General features: G+C 39.6%; 1 protein-coding gene across 1 annotated transcript in view; it reads left to right on the forward strand.

The window, feature by feature from the left end:
• Positions 1-15,135: 15,135 nt before the first annotated feature.
• The window catches only part of GOLPH3 (golgi phosphoprotein 3), a 50,184-nt gene continuing 46,433 nt past the window's right edge, over positions 15,136-18,886 (forward strand). The window contains 2 exon segments of the mRNA XM_074205790.1: positions 15,136-15,269; positions 15,272-15,403. Of these exon segments, the coding sequence (XP_074061891.1) occupies positions 15,174-15,269; positions 15,272-15,403 (228 nt within the window). The 5' untranslated portion in view covers positions 15,136-15,173.

The raw sequence follows: 18,886 nt of genomic DNA on the forward strand, positions 1-18,886 counted from the left end.
GTTCAAATCTGACCTCAGACACTTAATAATTACCTAGCTGTGTGGCCTTGGGCAAGCCACTTAACCCCATTGCCTTGCAAAAAAAAAAAGAAATTAATCTTGTGTCTATACATAGTCATTAGACTTTGCTGTGGATTTAAGAACCAAGTTTTTGTCTTTCACAAACAAAAATGCATTCCTTGTTGTCCATTTCTCAGTGAACACTAAGTAGCTGTGCTTCCCTACCTAGGTCTTTAGAAGACCTAAAAGCTTTGATATTGACTCTCCCCTCTCCTTCCCTCATTTCTACTTCCATAACTTTCTTAAAGCCAAATAAACCCAATTTCTTGAACCATTTATGAAAATAAGCATTAGTGATTCTTATAACTAAGGTTTTCTTTTTTGAAAGGCAATAGGGTTAAGTGGCTTCCCCAAGGCCACACAGCTAGGTAATTATTAAGTGTCTGAGGTCAGATTTGGCCGGTGCTCTATCCACTGTGCCACCTAGCCGCCCCTATAACCAAGGTTTTAAAAAATAATAGAGAATTAGAAATCTGTTCACATTCTAAAACTTTAGAAAGTCAATCTTAAAAACTTTTCACTGAGAATAAGATGGTCTTGTGAAAGGACCATCAACGTTCTAGGTAACAAACCTTTTGGCCTCTAAGATTATCTTGGCACCTAACCCATGACTATTTAGTAACTCAACTCCTTATTCATGCTATGGGCAGATTCAAAGAGATCCAGAATCCTACATTACAGCATTAATAAACATAATGGTCAAAGGCCAAAAGAAAACTTGACTGATTAAAGAAAAAGGTTTTTAATCTTAAATGCTATTGTTAAAGTAAACCTAGTGCATCTTTGCTCTTGTATAATATGCATCGTCTGCAGTTATCTTAATATATCAGCTTTAAATATTTCTGGAGAAACTGAGATTGAGGCATAAATATCAAAGAAGTAATCAACCGACTTTTCAGATGTAGCTCAAGGTCTTACTTAAATTTTTACAAGGATTTTGACGGTGATTATTATAATGTAACAAAATTTCTAAATGTCAATGATTTTATCAGCACAGGTTCTTCCATAATAAAAGAACGCTCTAGTGAGTCAGAAAAAAAAATACTTATCTTGGTAGCCAATGTTAGTGATGAGGCTCTCCAAATTTAGTAGGTTGGTCCAGGGACTAACTAATGTTATCTGTTACAGAGCCTATAACTTTAAAACTTTATAACTTAATAGGACACTTTAGAGTTTGTGCTTCTGAAGAATAATCTTCAAAAATCCTAGATTACGTTAGTGAATGTCTGTTGTTCAGTCATTCAGTCAGTTCCCATTCCAAAAGATCCCATAGACCATAGCATACCAGGATCTTCTGTCCTCCACCATCTCCTGAAGTATGTCGAAGCTCGTAGTCATTGATTCCATGACACCATCTGTCTATCTCATCCTCTGCTTCTCCTTCTTTTGCCTTCATTCTTTCTCAGCATCAGAGGTCTTTTTCAATGAGACCTCTCTTCTTAGCATGTGCCCAGAGTGTTTTTCAGCTCTAGTAATTCCAATGAATAGTACATTTCTTTAAGTATTGATTGATTTGATGTCCTTGGCATCCAATATACCCCAAGCTGGATTCATCTTCTTTTCCCCAAACCCTCCTCTCTTCCAAACTTCTCTTTTACTGTTTAGGGCATCGCCCTCCTCCCAGGACTCAGGCTCACAACCTTGGAGTAATCCTGAACACTTCATTCTCAACCCCTCATACCCAATCAGTTGTCAAGGCATGTTGATTTCTCTTTTACAATATCTCTCCAATATGTCCCCTTCTCTCCCTGAAACTATCAGCACCCCAATACAGGCCCTAATCACCTCATGCCTAACTACAACAATAGCCTGTTGGTGGGTTGGCCTTCATCAAGTCTCATCCTTCAGTCAGCTATCAAAGTGATCTTCCTAAAACTCAAGTCTAACCATATCACCCCACTGATCAATCAACTCCAGAGGCTTCCTATAACCTTCATAAGAATCCTTTCTCAATTGATAATTATAGTGTTTTACTTTTGTTAATTGTTTTTAATTTATTCTGTTTATAATTTACTTATACATAATTGTATGTAATTTCCAGATAGCCTTTTGCCTTTATTTGTATCCCTAGTACTTAAGATAGCTCCTGGTTCAAAATTAATTAAATATTTATTGTGACTGGTAAAATGTCATTCCTTTAAGAAACTCCCTTGTTGGGACAGTTAGGTGTCACAGTGAATAGAGCACCAGCCCTGGAGTCAGGAGTACCTGGGTTCAGATCCGACCTCGGACACTTAATAATTACCTAGCCGTGTGGCCTTGGGCAAGCCACTTAACCCTATTGCCTTGCAAAAACTAAAAAAAAAAAAAAGAAAAAAAAAGAAAGAAAGAAAAAAAAGGAACTCCCTTGTGAAGAAACTCCTTTAGAAATTCAAGTGAGCATCTTCTTCATAACTTAATTTTTTTTTTTAGATTTTTCAAGGCAGTGGGGTTAAGTGGCTTGCCCAAGGCCACACGGCTAGGTAATTATTAAGTGTCCGAGGTCAGATCTGAACCCAGGTACTCCTGATTCCAGGGCCAGTGCTCTATCCACTGTGCCACCTAGCCACCCCTCATAACTTAAAATTGTTTGAGAATTGTCAGGATACAGAGGTTAAATGACTCACCCAGAATCACATATCTAGTACATATTAGAGGTGGAACCTGGCCTTCCAGACATGTAGGCTGGTTCTCTATGCAGTAAGTGATCCATGCTAGCTCACAACAAATCTATCTAATGCAATACTGTACATTTGAAATGGAAAAAGAACCCAAACGAAACCAATATCACTTGAATAATAATAAACAAAATAATAAAATTTAATGCATGATTATATGTTTCCATGTAAGATATGTGTACCAACATGGGTTTATAAAATGCAGCTCTTGAGAATTATTGTTGTATTTCTATAGAATCTTGTTCACCCCTTTCCAAAGGAACCTGGGAAGGGGAGAAAAAGAAATGCCACCAGGTTGAATCTTCTTTTCTCCAGTATTTGAGAGGGATACTAGACTAGAATTATGTCTATCTGCACGCTTAAATATTTGCTGAAATAAGGGTTCAAAGAAAAGCTAATTCCCTGGCACCTCTTTAAGAAAAGGAGGGTAGTTCCAAGTGTATGGCTGCCAGCTTAGCTCCTCCTCTTCCTTTGGTTATACAAAAGACCACCACAAAGTCAGTTGTGAATAAACTCATTTATGAAGCAAAATGGCACATAGAAATTGAAGTTTGGAATATGCCAGCACAATAAACAAAAGTGAATGAACTTTTTTTTAATGGAAACATCTCAGCTCCATCAAAAAGAGAGAGATTCCCCAAGGTGAAATTTTCTCTCCAAACTTTTTTTTTAGGTTGTTGTTTTTTTTTTTTGCAAGGCAAATGGGGTTAAGTGGTTTGCCCAAGGCCACACAGTTAGGTAATTATTAAGTGTCTGAGATGGGATTTGAACCCAGGTACTCCTGACTCCAGGGCCAGTGCTTTATCCACTGCGCCACCTAGCCGCCTCCTCTCCAAACTTTTTAGAGAAACAAAATGGAATTGGGGAGATGTTGAAGATCTAGCTAGCTTTCTTTTCTTGTCTGCACTGTATAAAAATCCTTCTTTCTCTTTCCCCTTAAAGATGAATAATGGAATAATGCATCTCCTTCCTGTAACTCTTTGGAATAATGTATCTCCCTCCAAATGTTCTTTTCACCAACTCCAGCTCTCACAAAAGCACCATTCTTTCTACCAGTTAGAAGTTTACTGCATATATAGTGACATACAAAATAGCTACATGAAGAATTGGTATGTAAATTTCTCTTTAAATGGTGGTACTTGAGGAAAAGTGAGTAAAATTAGATGAGAAGCAGATATAACATTTGTGGTAATTTAGGATACATCATTTTCAACAGTTTTAGAGTTTGATGGCACTGATTCTCTACTACACTGTAAAATGAATATTTTCTTGATATATTGTTGTTAGGTCTTGTCTAATTCTTTATGATCCCATTTGGGGTTTTTTTGGCAAGGATACTGGAGTGGTTTTGCCATTTTCTTCTCCAGTTCATTTTACAGATTAGCAAACAGGATTAAGTGACCTGCCAAGAGTCACACAGCTGCAGTAAGTGTCTGAAGTCAGATTTAAATTCAGGTCTTCCAGACTTCAGTCTAAGCATTCTCTCATCTGAGCCATCTTAAGGCTCCTTCCTGAATAAGGGTATACATACATACATACATACATACATACATATATATGTGTGTGTGTGTGTGTGTGTGTATCCACATATACACATTAAACTTCATTTTTTCAATAAACAAAATCTGTTTTCTCTTTTTCTACTCAAATTGAAAAAGAAAGAAAAACAAAACTCTTGAAGCAAATAGGCACAGTCGGGCAAAACAAATTCTCTCATTGGTCATGTCCAAAAAATATATATGTCTTTATTTGTACACTGAGGTGGATAACAAGTTTCAGCATGAGTCTTCTGGATCATAGTTCATACTGTAATCAGAGTTCTTAAGGTTTTCTGAGTTTATTTAGCTCTTGTTATCGTGCAAATGAAAACAATTATGGAATTGTTTTGGAATTATATTATGGAATAATATTATAGAAGAGTAAATTGTTCTCATTTATACAATAGCAATAGTATCAGTTAAGATCACTTCATTCTGCATCAATTCATACAAGTCTTCTTAGGTTTCTTAAACTGTCCTTTTTATAATTTTTTTTAAAATTCATTTAAGGTAATGGGGTTAAGTAACTTGCCCAAGGTCACACAGCTAGGCAATTATTAAGTGTCTGAGGCCAGATTTGAACTCAGGCACTCCTGACTCCAGGACCTATCTGTGCTCTATCCACTGTACCCCTTTTTTATAATTTCTTAAGAGTATACTAGTATTCCATCAGATTCATATACCAGTTTATTCAGCTACTCCCCAACTGATATCCCTTTAGATGCAGATATACTACTAATAGTTTCAAATTTATTAGGCTTTGTTAAGTGTAAAGGCAACATGGATAGGAAGAGAAGGAAGAAGAGGAAGAAGAGAAAAAGGAAGAGGGACAAAAATCTTCCCCAGCTATCTAAGCAAAAGTTGCAAGAGATTTAGGAAGGAGACATTAAAGAGGATGTATGTCCTTGTGAGGAAGAGATGGCCAAAAGTAAAATGAACTGAGAAAGAGAAGGAAAGAATTCTGTGGACTAAATTTTGAAGGGAAGGGATATTAGGTCTCCTTGGGTGATCCTTTGAGGGAGAAAAAGTGGTGGGGAAGAGATAGTATTTTGTCTTATAAACAGCTAGGCTGCTATTCAGAGGTAGAGGGGTAAGATGAACTGGGTCTATGCATGAGACTATGTTGAATGGTTGGAGGATTGGGTGTAAGGTAGGAATTTTATAAATGGCTATATATATGTATATATATATATATATATATATATATATTTGCATATGTTAGATGAACCCTATTACAAAATACCTGACAAATAGAAGACTTCCAATGAGGAAGAATCAACCATCTCTCTGGACAGCTCATTCCATTTTTAGACACTAGGTAAAATTTTCTGAGATGAATCAAAACATGTTTCTTTGCAACTCCCAGCCATTGTTCCTGGTTCTGTCCTTCTCAGATCAAAAAGAACAAATCTAATCAGCCTCTCATATGATAGTCCTTTGTATATGGTAGATGGCTATCATGTCCCTCTTGAGACTCCTCTTCTTCAGGCTAAAGATACTCAGTAGCTTCAACTGATCTTCATATGACATGGATTTAAGGCCTTTTATCACCTTGATTGTCTGTTCTGGATGTTTTCTGGCTTACCAATGTCCTTCTTAATCAGTGACATCTGGAACTAAGCATAATTCTCCAGATACAGTTTGAGAAAAGGCAAAGTACAAAGGAAATCACTTTTTTATTCTTGGAATTGATATCTCTCTTCCTGAAGGCAATTTACATTAATTTTTAGGCTGCTATATCTCATTACTCATTAATATTTAGCTAGCACTCCACCGAAACTCCTAAATATTTTTCAGATAAACTGCAATTTAACTAGGCCTCCCTAATCCTGTACATAGGAAGTTTTTTTTTTTTTTTGTACCTAAGCAAAAGAATTTACACTGATTCCAAATGAATTTTTGCCTTATTAGTTTTAGTTAAATGGTGCTTTAGCTTATCAAGATTTTTTATCAGTCAATCAATAAACATTTATTAAACATATACTATATGAAAGGCTGAGGGTACAAAGAAAGGTCACAGACAGTTTCTGCCCTCAAGGAGTTCACAGTCTAATGGAACATGTCAACAAATATGTACAAAGAAGCAATAGATGGATATAATGTGGGGGAAAGAGGTAGTCTCAGGGGTTAGCTTAGAGGGAAGGCACTAAGATTAAGGACTAGGAAAGACTTCTTACAGAAAGTAGGACTTCAGATAAAATTTGAAGGGATTCAGGGAAATTAAAAGTTAGAGATGAGGAGGAAGAGAATTCCAGGCTTAGGCGATGATAAGTGAAAATGCTTAAACATTTATAATAGAAATAGTTAAGAGATCAGTGCCACTGTATAGCAGAGTATATGAGATGGCAAGGGAATCTGAAAGGTGTAAGAAGATTGGGAAGGTAGGTAAAGGTTAAGTTTGAGGGGCTTTGAATTCCAGTCAAGGGACTTTATATATTTGATTCTGGAGGCAATAGTCACTGGACTTTATTGAGTGGGATAAGGAGTGATATGGTCAGATTTGAGCTGGGGAAGATCAATTTGATAGCTGAGTGGAAGATGGATTGGAGTGGGAAGAGACAAGATAAAAAGACCAACCAGTAGGCTCCTGCAATAGTCTAGGTGTGAGGGGGTGGCAATATAGACAAGAGTAGGGAACAGTTAGGAGATATGCTATGAAGATAAAATTAACAGTTCTTGGCAAGAGATTGAATATGCACGAGTAGAGGGTATCACCTAGGTTGTTAGCCTGAGTGACTAGGAGGTTGATGGTGATGATGTCTGTCCTTCATTCTTTTTTTTTTTAAGTTTTTTGCAAGGCAATGGGGTTAAGTGGCTTGCCCAAGGCCACACAGCTAGGTAATTATTATGTGTCTGAGGCTGGATTTGAGCTCAGGTACTTCTGACTCCAGGGCTGGTGCTCTATCCACTGTGCTGCCTAGTCGCTCCCCCCCCCTTTTTTTAAGTTTTCTGTCCTTCATTCTCAAAGAGGATCATGATCATTAAAAGAGGTGATACCATGACAAGTGTGAATTGAATTTGAGGAGGGGTGCTGAGCAAAGTCAACAGCCTCACTTTCTTCTCCAGAGCCATCTGGGTCCAGTGGCCAGATATGAATCAGGTGGACTGGAGATAGTCCTGAATACGAGGCAATCAGAGTTAAATGACTTGCCCAAGTCACAAAGCTAGTAAGTGTCAAGAGAGGCCAGATTCGAACTCCCTTTCTTCTGACTCCAAGGCCAGTGGTCTATCCACTGTGCCACCTGGTTGATGGTACCCTAAATAGTAATAGGAAAGTTTGGAAGCAAAGAGGCTTTGGGGGAAAAGATAATAAATTCAGTTGGATGTGTTGATTTTAATATGTCTATGACAGGGGTTATCTCCCTGGAGTCAGGAGGACCTGACACTTAATAATTTCCTGTGTGACCTTGGGCAAGTCACTTAACCACATTGCCCTAAATAAATAATTTTTTTTTTAAAAACTGAAGTTATGAGATATTACGGTTTGAGATATCCAGTAAGCCATTGGAGATTCAAGAGAGTTTAAGGTCAAACAGAGAATTTAGGGCTAGATAGAGCAATTTTTGGCTCTTGACTCTGTCATAGTTTATTAGTTTAGGTTAACTGCAATTTGCAGCCTGTCACCTATTCCTTTATGCAAGTAATTAACTGATTTAAAAAAAAAACTTTAAATAGAAGAGGGATAAGCATAGATCTCTGGGATACCTCCTCAAGTCCTCTAAGCATGTTGAAAGTGAACTATTACTATCTACTCTTTGAGTTTTGCCATTCAGTCAATTCCAAATCTAATTTTACTATTGTCTAGTCTTCTCCATCTTTTCCACAAGAATAACATGAGATATTTTATCAAAGGTTTGTTGATTCTAGGTAAAGTGTAAATATTCCTTTACAAGTTTGATAAATCTATCAAAAAAGTAAATAAAGTTAGGCTGATAAGACTGATTCATAATGGAGCAATTCTCACTCTTTTTAACCCTTTTTTCTTTCTAGATATCTAGCAAACATTTTCTTAATGACTGGTTCTAGAATTTCATCAATAATTTTCAGGCTCATTGACTTGTAGTTTGTTGGTTCTGGTGTCTTCCTTTTTTTGAAAATTGGGATAATATTTGTCCATCTCTAATTATGTAGTACTTCTCTTGTTTTCTAGGATCTTTCAAATCATATTCCTATATCTCTTGTTTTCCAAGATTTCCAGTGCCTCCACAGTCATATCTGCCAGTTCTTTCAGTATCCAAGAATATAGCTCTGGTCCAGGAGATTTGAATTCATTAACTACTTCATATTTGGCTAATTTGTATTTATTCTCTAGGGGTGTATAAAGTTTTCAGGGAGGATTAGCCCCTCTAGTGTGAGGGCCTGCCTACCAAGCACCCTTTTCAGGATTGTTTATCCACTTTTGGCGTCCATCTGTCACCCATCTTTCACCTGTGGCTCTAAGAAGCTGTGGCATGTACAGTGGATGAAATCCAGTGAGGGTAACTGGCAGGCTTCAAATCCATTGGTGATTTAGGGGGATATCTCCTCAAGCACATGTAGACTTCCCTCTGTGGAATGGGTAGATGAAAGCAACTTGTTCCAATGGGTCCTGAAGGCAGTGGAAGCAGAGGCTTTGGGGTGCTTAGAGATTGGTCAGACATGGAAGATGCCAAGGTCATCCACTGTATCCTGGGCCATTATATTTTGACTTTTGTCTTGCCACTGGACTTCGAAGACTCTGGAAGAGAGAATGATAATTTTGTATAATTCTGCCTCACTTAAATTCATGTGCAATTCAAGGTATCACCCATCATCCATTATTTTACTATTAAACTAATTTGGGGGGCATCTAAGTGGTACTATAGTGTTGGGATTGAATTAAAATCTGGCTTCAGACTCTTACAGGTTGTGTGACCCTGGGTAAATAATTTAATCCTGTTTGCCTCAGTTTGTTCATCTCTAAAATGAGCTGAAGGAGATGGCAAACCACACCAATATCTTGTATAATTGCCAAAGAAAACACTAAATGGGGTCATAAGGAATCAAACAGAATTAAAAAACAACTGAACAAGACAAAAACTATTTTACTATTTTATTATTTTACTTACTGTTTTACCTATCTTAACAAATTGTGTGATGAGTGATGAAGCCTTAAGAACAGATACAATGGGAGCTGTAGTTACAACCCTGCACACTGGCAGTTCAGGACAGAGTCATCATCTCACTTCACTGAAGCAACAATGGAATTTGGCAGCTGCCTGGGTATCTGAGCAGATTTTTTAAAAGGATTGCACTACTCACTTTCTGGGGTAAGGAAGGGGCTACAAAAAGCAACCTTAAAATTGTTTGCATCACCCAATCCTTGCCTGCTTACTGCAGCAGTGATCCCATCTTATGGTTGAAACACAAAAAAATGAATAATTTATGCCAAGATGATTCCACTATTAGTACATGAAATGTGCATGTGATCATGTTCAATACCAAATCTAATGGACTTAAGTGATAAATAGTTCTTGTGAGAAAACTCAATAGGTATCACCTCCAAAGGGCCTTCTTGAGTAGAACAAGGCTGGTAAATGAAGGCCAACTTAATGAAGTTGTAATTGGATATACATTTTTCTTGAGTGGCTGCTGAGATGAGCTGGTGTAGATTTTTACAGTCAGATTTAATCTAGTCAGCAAGCTCATATGCCTCCTAAAAGGAGTGAATGACAAGCTCATGACCATATGCAGGAAAGTAGCATGCCAATATCATCGGCGTATATGCCCCCACCATGCCAAGTCTAGATGAGGTCAAAGAAAAATTTTATGGAGACCTGGAGACCCTCATCATCAATGGGTTGAAAGAATTACAAGCTTGTAATTTTAGGTGACTTTAATGCCATTGTAGATAGAGACTATGAGACAAGGCAGTTAGTCTTTGGGAGGAATAGAGCTGGAAACAGCAACAGCAATGGTGGCTCTGTAATTAAGACTCATGACCATCTCATCACCAACACTTGTCTTCTGTTTACCTAAAAGCAACAAAACGTCATGGGTACTCCCTAAGCTGCAAGCCCTGGCATTTAATAGAAGATGGCATTGTAAGGAAAAGCAACAGGCAGGATCTGACACTGAAAAAGGTGATATGTGGTGCAGAGTGCTGGGCTTATCCTCTCCCAGCTAAACACTCCCATTCAAAAACAGTAGGGGTCCCAAGGCAAGATGACTGTCAACTTCTCATCAACAGATTAGAGCTTCTCCATGTTTGAAGTTTGCTGCTGACCTAGAGAGAGAACTCAGCATCCAGCAACAGTGGGGCAGACAAGAAGCCAGAAGACTTCAGACACTTCATATATAACACTGCATTCATTCACTTGGGCCAGAATACTCACAAACATCAAGATTGGCTTGATGCTCCATCAAAAGTAAAGTGCATGGGAAGCCTAGAGAAGTGCAGGATTCTGAGCTCAGGAAGAAGGCAGATGAGATTCAGTTTAGAGCAATATCAATTCAAAGCACTTCTACAAAGCCCTGAAGACCATTTATGGACCAAAATCCTATGGTGCATCTTGACTACTCGGAGCCACACTAATTAGTGATGGAGACGTGATCCTGGAGCGATGAGCTATATATGGTACTCCCAATAGACAATCATCAGGCAAAGCTGAAGTTACTAAATATATACTTCAGGTTGAAGTCAATTCCTTTCTAGCCAACTTTCCAACTGAAGAGGTTTCGAATGAATGCGGCAAAGTGCCTGGTGGAGATTCTATTCCAGCTGAGATTTACAAGTCCCCTGTTCATTCAGAAACCGATTGAATTCTTCCAGGTTTTATGGTAAAAGGAGATTATCCTTTAGAACAGGGATGGGGAACCTTTGGCCTGCCATTGAATAAGGGCCTCAAAATCACTTGGTCTGGCAAAGCCATGGCAAATGTAAATGGGACTTCAATTTCAATAAATCTAGGAGCTTTTTAGGGGTGAATTAATTAAATAATTGACCAAATATAGCAGGTTAATTTTTAAATTGTTAATCTTGATCTGACAACCAACACTAAGAAAATGGAGATCTTTCACCATCTAGAACTACATCAACCAAATGCGGAATCATCAGAACAAATGGAGAAATTTTGAATGCTGTGGATAAGTTTATTTACCTTGGCAGTGTACTTGCCAGGGATGTAAACAAAGATAAGGTTGACTTATGAATTGCCTGAGCTAGCTCAGTGTTTGGAAGGCTCCCACACAGTGCAAAAATAGGTATTAAACCGACTCTCAAAATGTAGGTATGCAGAGCCATTGTTGTATGTCTGTGAAACCTGGACAGTCTAACATGCCAGGAAACTGAATTGCTTCCATTTGAATTATCTTGGGAAGATTCTGAAGGGCACCTGGCAAAATCAGGTATCAGACCTTCCTCGAGTTGGATTACTAAGCATTTGAACTCCACTGCAGAAAGAGCAATTCTGATAGGATGGCCAGGTAGCCCAAATGTCAAATGTATATTTACCTAAAAGACTATTTTACAGAGACAAGATCACATGGATGTCAGAAGTGATACAAGGACATTCTAAAGGTCTCTCTGAAGGATTTGGAATTGATTAAAAGATAGGGGAGGCACCGTCATAGGCATCCAGTGTATCAAGTCCTCATGAAAGGAAAAGGCTATGCTCTATGAGCAAAGCAGAATTTCAGTAGCACAGAGACCCCAATATCATGTCATTCCTCATCTTCAAGTATGAAAAGCAATCAACATTTATTCTCCCTTAGTTTCTCTGTTAGAATTTAAGCAGAGAGGATAGTTTCAATCTTTATATTTATAACCTTGATTAGCACAGAGTTGGTACTTAGTAAATGCTTTTTTGGTTAGTTGGTCAAGCTCAATTAGATGTACTATCTCCTTATACATATTTTGGGTGTGGATTTCCTGTTAAACATTTTTGTTTTATCATTTCCAGTGTAAGGATGGCATTGTAGGTCAAACTGTCCTGTTGTAAATCCCCATGGAATTTTTTTTGTTTTTCATTTAATTGTTTCTGAATTTCCCCATCATTTTCATATGCATAGAAAACAAGCTAAGTTTTTATCCAAGTCCTTCCATAAACCTCCCATTAATACTATTTTATCTTTCTCTTAGTGTTATAACTTCCTCTTAGGGAAGACTTCTGGTGAAGTGGATGGAGTCCTGGATTTGGAATCAGTAAAGCCCTTGGTTCAAATCCTGCCTCAGATACTTGCTAGTGTAAGTGACTACTGTGAAAGTCTCAGAGCCTCAGGTTTCTCATATATGAATTGAGGATAATAATAATATCTATTTCATTACAGGGCTTTTGTGAGGTTCAAAAGAGATATATGTAAAGCATTTTTTGAAACCTTAAAACACTATTCAAATAAATGAACTGTAGTTATTTCCTGTATAACATTAAAGTAGTTAAGATTGTCTATCTCACAGGAAGAATGCTGGTATTTAAAAACATGGAATTGTGTTACAAAGCAGCTTGAAATAATGATTTCCCCACTGCAATCCTATTACTCCCCTTATTGCATTTTGAACTTAGCTTATTGTCCTGTCATATTAGGATAGGCTCTACATTCAAAAGGACTATAACTCTTAGTAAAGTATGGGTTGCTTTAGAATTAATTAAACTTATAGGTATATAAAGAACTTTAGATTTAATTAAACATATAGGTATATAAAGAATACATATAAACTTAATGAAACTAAATGAGAAGTCAGTGTGGTGTAATAAAAACACTTGATTAGGGAGTCAGGAAATCTGGTTTCTAACCTTTGCTCTGCCATTAATTAACTGTGTGATCTTGGACACCTCTCTGACTCACAGTTTCCTCATTTGTCAAGCTAGAGAGTCAGACTACATCTATCAAAGTGTGCTTTAGCTAGAAAATACTATTCTCTAAATATGACTATGCTAAACTTTCAATGGCACAATAGATTTGTGATCTTATTAATGTGGATATCATAATCAATCTTTTTGATTTTGACCTATTTCCATGTATGCCCTCATAAATTCTCAAGAATATTTTCTAGTTTGGCAGTTTTCCTTTCTCTTCCTCTCTTTTTGGTAAGTAAGCAGACTGGTCATAGATGTAATAAGGGATTCTAGATCAAAATACTTTTTTCCAAAGAATGAAAATCAACTTTATATCCTTCCCATTCACATCCCCTCCTTGCTGGAAAATAATAAAAAAGAAAACAGAAGAAAAACTACCAATGTGAATAGTTAAACAAAACTTTCTACATCCTCCCAGTCCAAAAAATGTTTCATTCTGCATTCTAAGACTATCACCTCTTTGTTAAGAGCAGGAAAGTAATGTTTTATCATATGTTCTCTGGCATCATGGTTGATCACAGTTCTTAAATCTTTCAAAGTTCCCTGATTTTATAAAACTCAAATAAGCATGTTCTCCTGGTTTTGCTTACTTCTTTCTGAATTAGTTCATAGAAGTCTTTTCAAGTTTTTCTTTAGCTGTCCCTTTCAGAGTTCTTTGTGGCACAACAGTATTTCATCCATATATTTGTATTTGTTCAGCCATTCTCTAATTTATAGTCATCTTCTTAGTTTTCAGCTCCATACTAGTACTAAAAGAATCGCTACAGATATTTTTGTATATAGTATCCTTTTCCTTTGCTGTTTTTGGGAGCTATAAAACTAGTAGTATCACTAGTTCAAAAGAATCTTAACAAATTAGTAATATTTTGGGAATAGCTATAAATTATTTTCCAGAATGGCTGGCCCAATTCATATTTCTATCTACAACACATTAATTATTATTAATAATTATTCTGTTATTCTGTTAAGCCCTTCTAATAGTTACTTATTTTCATTTTTGAGTCAACTTTTGCCAGGTTAATGAACTTCATTTTTTTTCCTCCTAATTTCTAGAAAATTAATTTTTAAACAATTTATGCAATTTACTTTTAAGATTATATTTGTTGGGGCAGCTAGGTGGCGCAGTGGATAGAGCACCGGTCCTGGAGTCAGGAGGACCCAAGTTCAAATCCGATCTCAGTCACTTCATAATGATCTAGCTGTGTGGCCTCGGGCAAGCTTTGCAAAAACCTAAAAAAAAAAAGATTCTATTTGTTATCTTACGTTGGAGCCGCGCAGCCACCTGGCCCAAGCTTGTAAAGTGAAGCAGAAGTTCCCGCCTTTATGCAGACCCTCCCTCATGCTCCTGGCCTCGCTGCCCGGAACCCGCCCTAGACTTTTTTTATTTTTAATTTCATCTTAGCAGCATGGTCCTGACTTGGGTGGGCAGATCCAAGATCGCGGGTCCCCCCTTCGGTTAACCGCGCCGGGGAGACTCGGTCCGGACCGCAAGCCCGGCTCTCCCCCGCCGCCTCTACGCCGCCCCGCCCCGCCCCCAAGAAGGGCGGCCCGCGCGTTGGGCCGGGGCAGTTCTCGGAAAGGCCCGGCCTCTGCTCCTGCGCATGCCCGGACGGGCAGCCTGGGCGGGGGCCGGGGAGGGCCCGGGGGCAGTCACGAGCCGGGGGAGGTGGCCCCGAGCCGGGGGGCGGGGCCGGAGCGGCCCGCCCCCGCTCTGCCCCCGCCCCCACCTCGTCCATTTTTTCCTCTTCCGGTCCCTCCCCCCCGCCCCGGCGGACCCTGCCACATCCTCCAGTGACATCAGACGGCGCCGCCATATTGGGGGAAAGTCGCCGCCGCCGGCACCGCCGCCGCCGCCGCCGCCGCCGCCGCCGCCACCCCCGCGCGCCCGCCGCCGCCGCCCCCTCCCCGCCCGCGCGCCGGCCTCTCTCCCGGGCCCGTCCTCCATGACCGCCGCCGGCGCCGGCGCAGACGCACGTCGCCCCAGCGCCTGAAGCGGAGCCCGTGGGGGCCGCCGCGGGCCAGCGGAGCCCCGAGGGGAGGCGGCCCCGCGCTCGCGCCGACGCGCCCCGCCGCGGCCTGCCGGCCCCGCGGCCCGGGCCGCAGTCATGACCTCGCTGACCCAGCGCAGCTCGGGCCTGGTGCAGCGCCGCACCGAGGCCTCGCGCAGCGCCGCCGACAAGGAGCGGGCGGCCGGCGGCGGAGGGGGGGCGGCGGCGGCGACGACGACGAGCAGAGCCGCCGGGACGAGCAGGACGACGACGACAAGGGCGACTCCAAGGAAACCCGGCTGACCCTGATGGAGGAGGTGCTGCTGCTGGGCCTGAAGGACCGAGAGGTAGCGGCCCCGGCCCCGGCCCCGGCCCCGGCGCGCAGGGGGCGCGGTGCGGGCGGCGTTCCCCGCCGAGCCCCGGGCCCGAGGACGGAGCGCGGCCGCCGAGCGTGCGGCGCGGCCTGGCTTTGTGACCCCCCCCCAGCCGCCGCGGGCGCCGCCCCCAGACTCCCGGCCCGAGGCCCGCAGCCCCAGACTTGTGGGGAGGGGGGAGCGCGCCTTTCTGTAAAACTTGGATTAGACAAAAGTTGTGCAGATTTCAAAGGTCAGAAAAAAAGTTTTTATGGGAGCGGCCGACGGCCGGCTGTGCACTTCCCCCTCAGGCCCTCCGAGGCTGTTGGCGTGGTTGCTTAAAGCTCGTCCGGGAAGTTTTCTGCACCTTTCGATATAAGCACGATTTACTTACTATTCATTCATGCATTTATTGATTTGTTTCTGTGAGTGGGTGGGAAGACTAGAAAACTTTTTAACCACTTCATTTTTTGTAAGGTATTTTCTTGTGAGAATCGCCATTAGATCTTGTAGTAAAATAATGCGTACGCTTAAAAGATTTTAAAGAAATCTTTGTGCTGTTCTGATATAAAGCTCTAAAAGTAAAAAATATGCCGGAACAGTTTTTTTAAATAGACTTCTGTAATTTTTGTTATTATAAATTGAAATTTTTTTAGCAATAAATTACACGTATTGCTGGTCGAGGAGAGGTAAATAGACATATGGTAGCCCAGTCAGGGCATGCTCGATCTTAATCTAGCGAAGGCTTATTGTAGCTCAAACATACCTGCTCTATTGAGGAGCAAACTCAAGAGTTAGTAAATTTTTTTTTAAGTTATTCAAAATTCATGGGAATATGGGCATAGAATTTTTGTACTGTGAGACATTGTAGTTTTTCTATCCTACTTTAACCTTTCCTTATGGGGTAATATTCTCTGTTAGTTTTCACTGCTAAATGTTTATTCTTTTAAAATACTGGTGTTTGGGAACATAAAAGTCTTAAATTTAACTTTCTTTTTTTGGTCTAGAGCATTGTGGTACTTTCTGTTCATTTGCTTAGCATTTCTATAAATTAATGTGACTTTGACCATGTATTTTCAGTCTCTTCAAGTCTAAATGAGTATATAATGCTTCTTTAACTGCTTCAGAAATGTCAAGGAATAAATGCAGCATTGTACAAGAGATGTTTTTAATCCAAAAGCATTTAATATATGCCAAACTCTGGGGATACTGAGAAAGGCAATAAACAGTTTGTCTTCGAGGAGCTTTGATTTAAATAGCTAAGAAAACCTGTGTAAAAGATGGAAGGGAAGAATCTTGGAGCTGGAGGCACAGGGTGGAGGAGAGAACTAAGGAAGAGAGGAGATAAAGGAGAAGTGGCATTCAGACTGAGTCTTGGAAGAAATTAGTGGAACATATGGACATTGTGGTTGGAGATAAAGTGGTCACTGTTAGCAATAGCAAGCAGTAGATCAGTATTGACTGGTTGCTAGTGTGTAAGAAGACTGGAAAGGTAGAAAGGGGGTCAGCTTGTGAAAGCCTTAAATGCCAAAGAGGATTCTATAATTGATCTTGTAGGTAAGAAGGAACATTGGAGTTCATTGAATGGAGGTCATATGGTCACAACTGCACTTTAGTAAAATCACTTTGGTATATAAGTAGAGTATGAATTGAACTGGGGAGAGACTTGAGGCAGGAATTCCAATGAATTAGGGAGGCTATTGCAAATAGCCTATGTTAGAGAGGCAATAGAGGCCTGAGTTAGGGTTGTGACATAGTGTGAATGGAGAGATGATGGATAATAAAAAGATAGACAAAATTTGGCATCTGATTGGATGTGTGGGGTGAGTTAGGGTGAGAAGTTTAGGAGGACACTGAGGTTATGAACCTAGGCATCAGGGAGGATTCCTTGACAGCAATAGGGAAATTCAGAAGATGACAGGGGTTTTACAGAGAATGATGAGATGGATTATAAACCAATTAGTTTGAGCTATTCAGTAGATAGTTGGTGACAAAAGACTGGAGCTTATGGGGCCAGCTAGGGCTTGATATATAGTTCTGGGAATCAATCATCTGCATGAAGATGACTGTTGGGGGCAGCTAGGTTGACACATTGGATAGAGTACTGGCCCTGGAATCAGGAAGACCTGAGTTCAAATTTGAACTCAGTCACTTAATAATTACCTAGCTTTGTGACCTTGGGCAAGTCACTTAACCCCATTGCCTTGCCAAAAAACAAAGAAACAAAAAAGATGATTTATTGAATTCATCATAACGGATGAGATAAAATTCCAGGTGAGTTTGTGTAGAGGGAAGAGAGTTAGAAACTTTGAACCCAGACTTGTGGACTGATCACAGATAGTGGAATTGAGGATCTAGTAAAGGAAACGAGAAATTACTATGAACTCTTTAGTAGAAAATCAGTATTTAAATTTTAAAATTTATAATGTTATGGAGATATTGTATTTGCATCTTTGCAAATTCAATTTAAAACATCTTTTAAGAGTTTTGAGATGTTAGGTGAGTGAAACAATAGGTCTCTTTGATTTGGAAAGGTTTTTTTTTAAAACCTTTGACTTCTTCTGTACTGCTTTGTTTTTTCTCAGGAAGATAATTTATTCCTTAACCTCTCACTTGATTTCATTTGATGATAATTTTGAGATTTAGATAGTTTTTTTAACTGGTAGAATCAGGTTCCAATTAATTTGAGATATCTGTTTTCTTCATTTTAAGAATTATAATGCTTTCAGTGTGATTAGTTTGATTGAAGTAATTGGATTTAGAATCTACAGGGACCCTAAACATCAAGTCTAATTCTCTAATTTTATATATAAGAAATTGAATTAAGGAGAGGTACTTTGACTTGTCTAGGGTCATACAAGCAGTAATTCACATCCAGGGTTACTAGATTCTTAAATCCAGTATCTTTTCACTATGCCACACCTGCCCAAATATTAACTATCCAAGATAGCTTGTTGATCTCAACATTAGTCATAATTAGAAGAAAGATTTGCACCTGCTTTGAGAGGTTAAAATTTTGTGTAGGGTAAGCATAGGTGATTTTTGAAATTAATCTTTTTTCCCCTATAAAATAGTTACTAGATTCATAGATTGTCACAAAGATGATAAATATATTTGGATCTCAACAAGACATTTAACAGTCTTTCACAAATGAAAATATGTAGATTGCATGATAGTACTGTAAGATGGATTCAGAATTGATTGGGCGACTAGAGCCAAATATTGAGAAAATATGGTTTAGTAGAAAGAATATTGGTTGAAGAACAGAGTTATGTACTAATTGAACATATAAAATGAAAAGTGTGTGAGGGATGGCTAGGTGTCACAGGCCCTGGAATCAGGAGTACCTGGGTTCAAATCCGGCCTCAGACACTTAATAATTACCCAGCTGTGTGGCCTTGGGCAAGCCACTTAACCCCACTGCCTTGCAAAAAAAAAACTAAAAAGAAAAGTGTTTGAGAATAAATGATTAAGGAT

This window comes from Macrotis lagotis, chromosome X (genome assembly GCF_037893015.1).
Source record: "Macrotis lagotis isolate mMagLag1 chromosome X, bilby.v1.9.chrom.fasta, whole genome shotgun sequence".
Classification (NCBI taxonomy): Eukaryota; Metazoa; Chordata; class Mammalia; order Peramelemorphia; family Peramelidae; genus Macrotis; species Macrotis lagotis.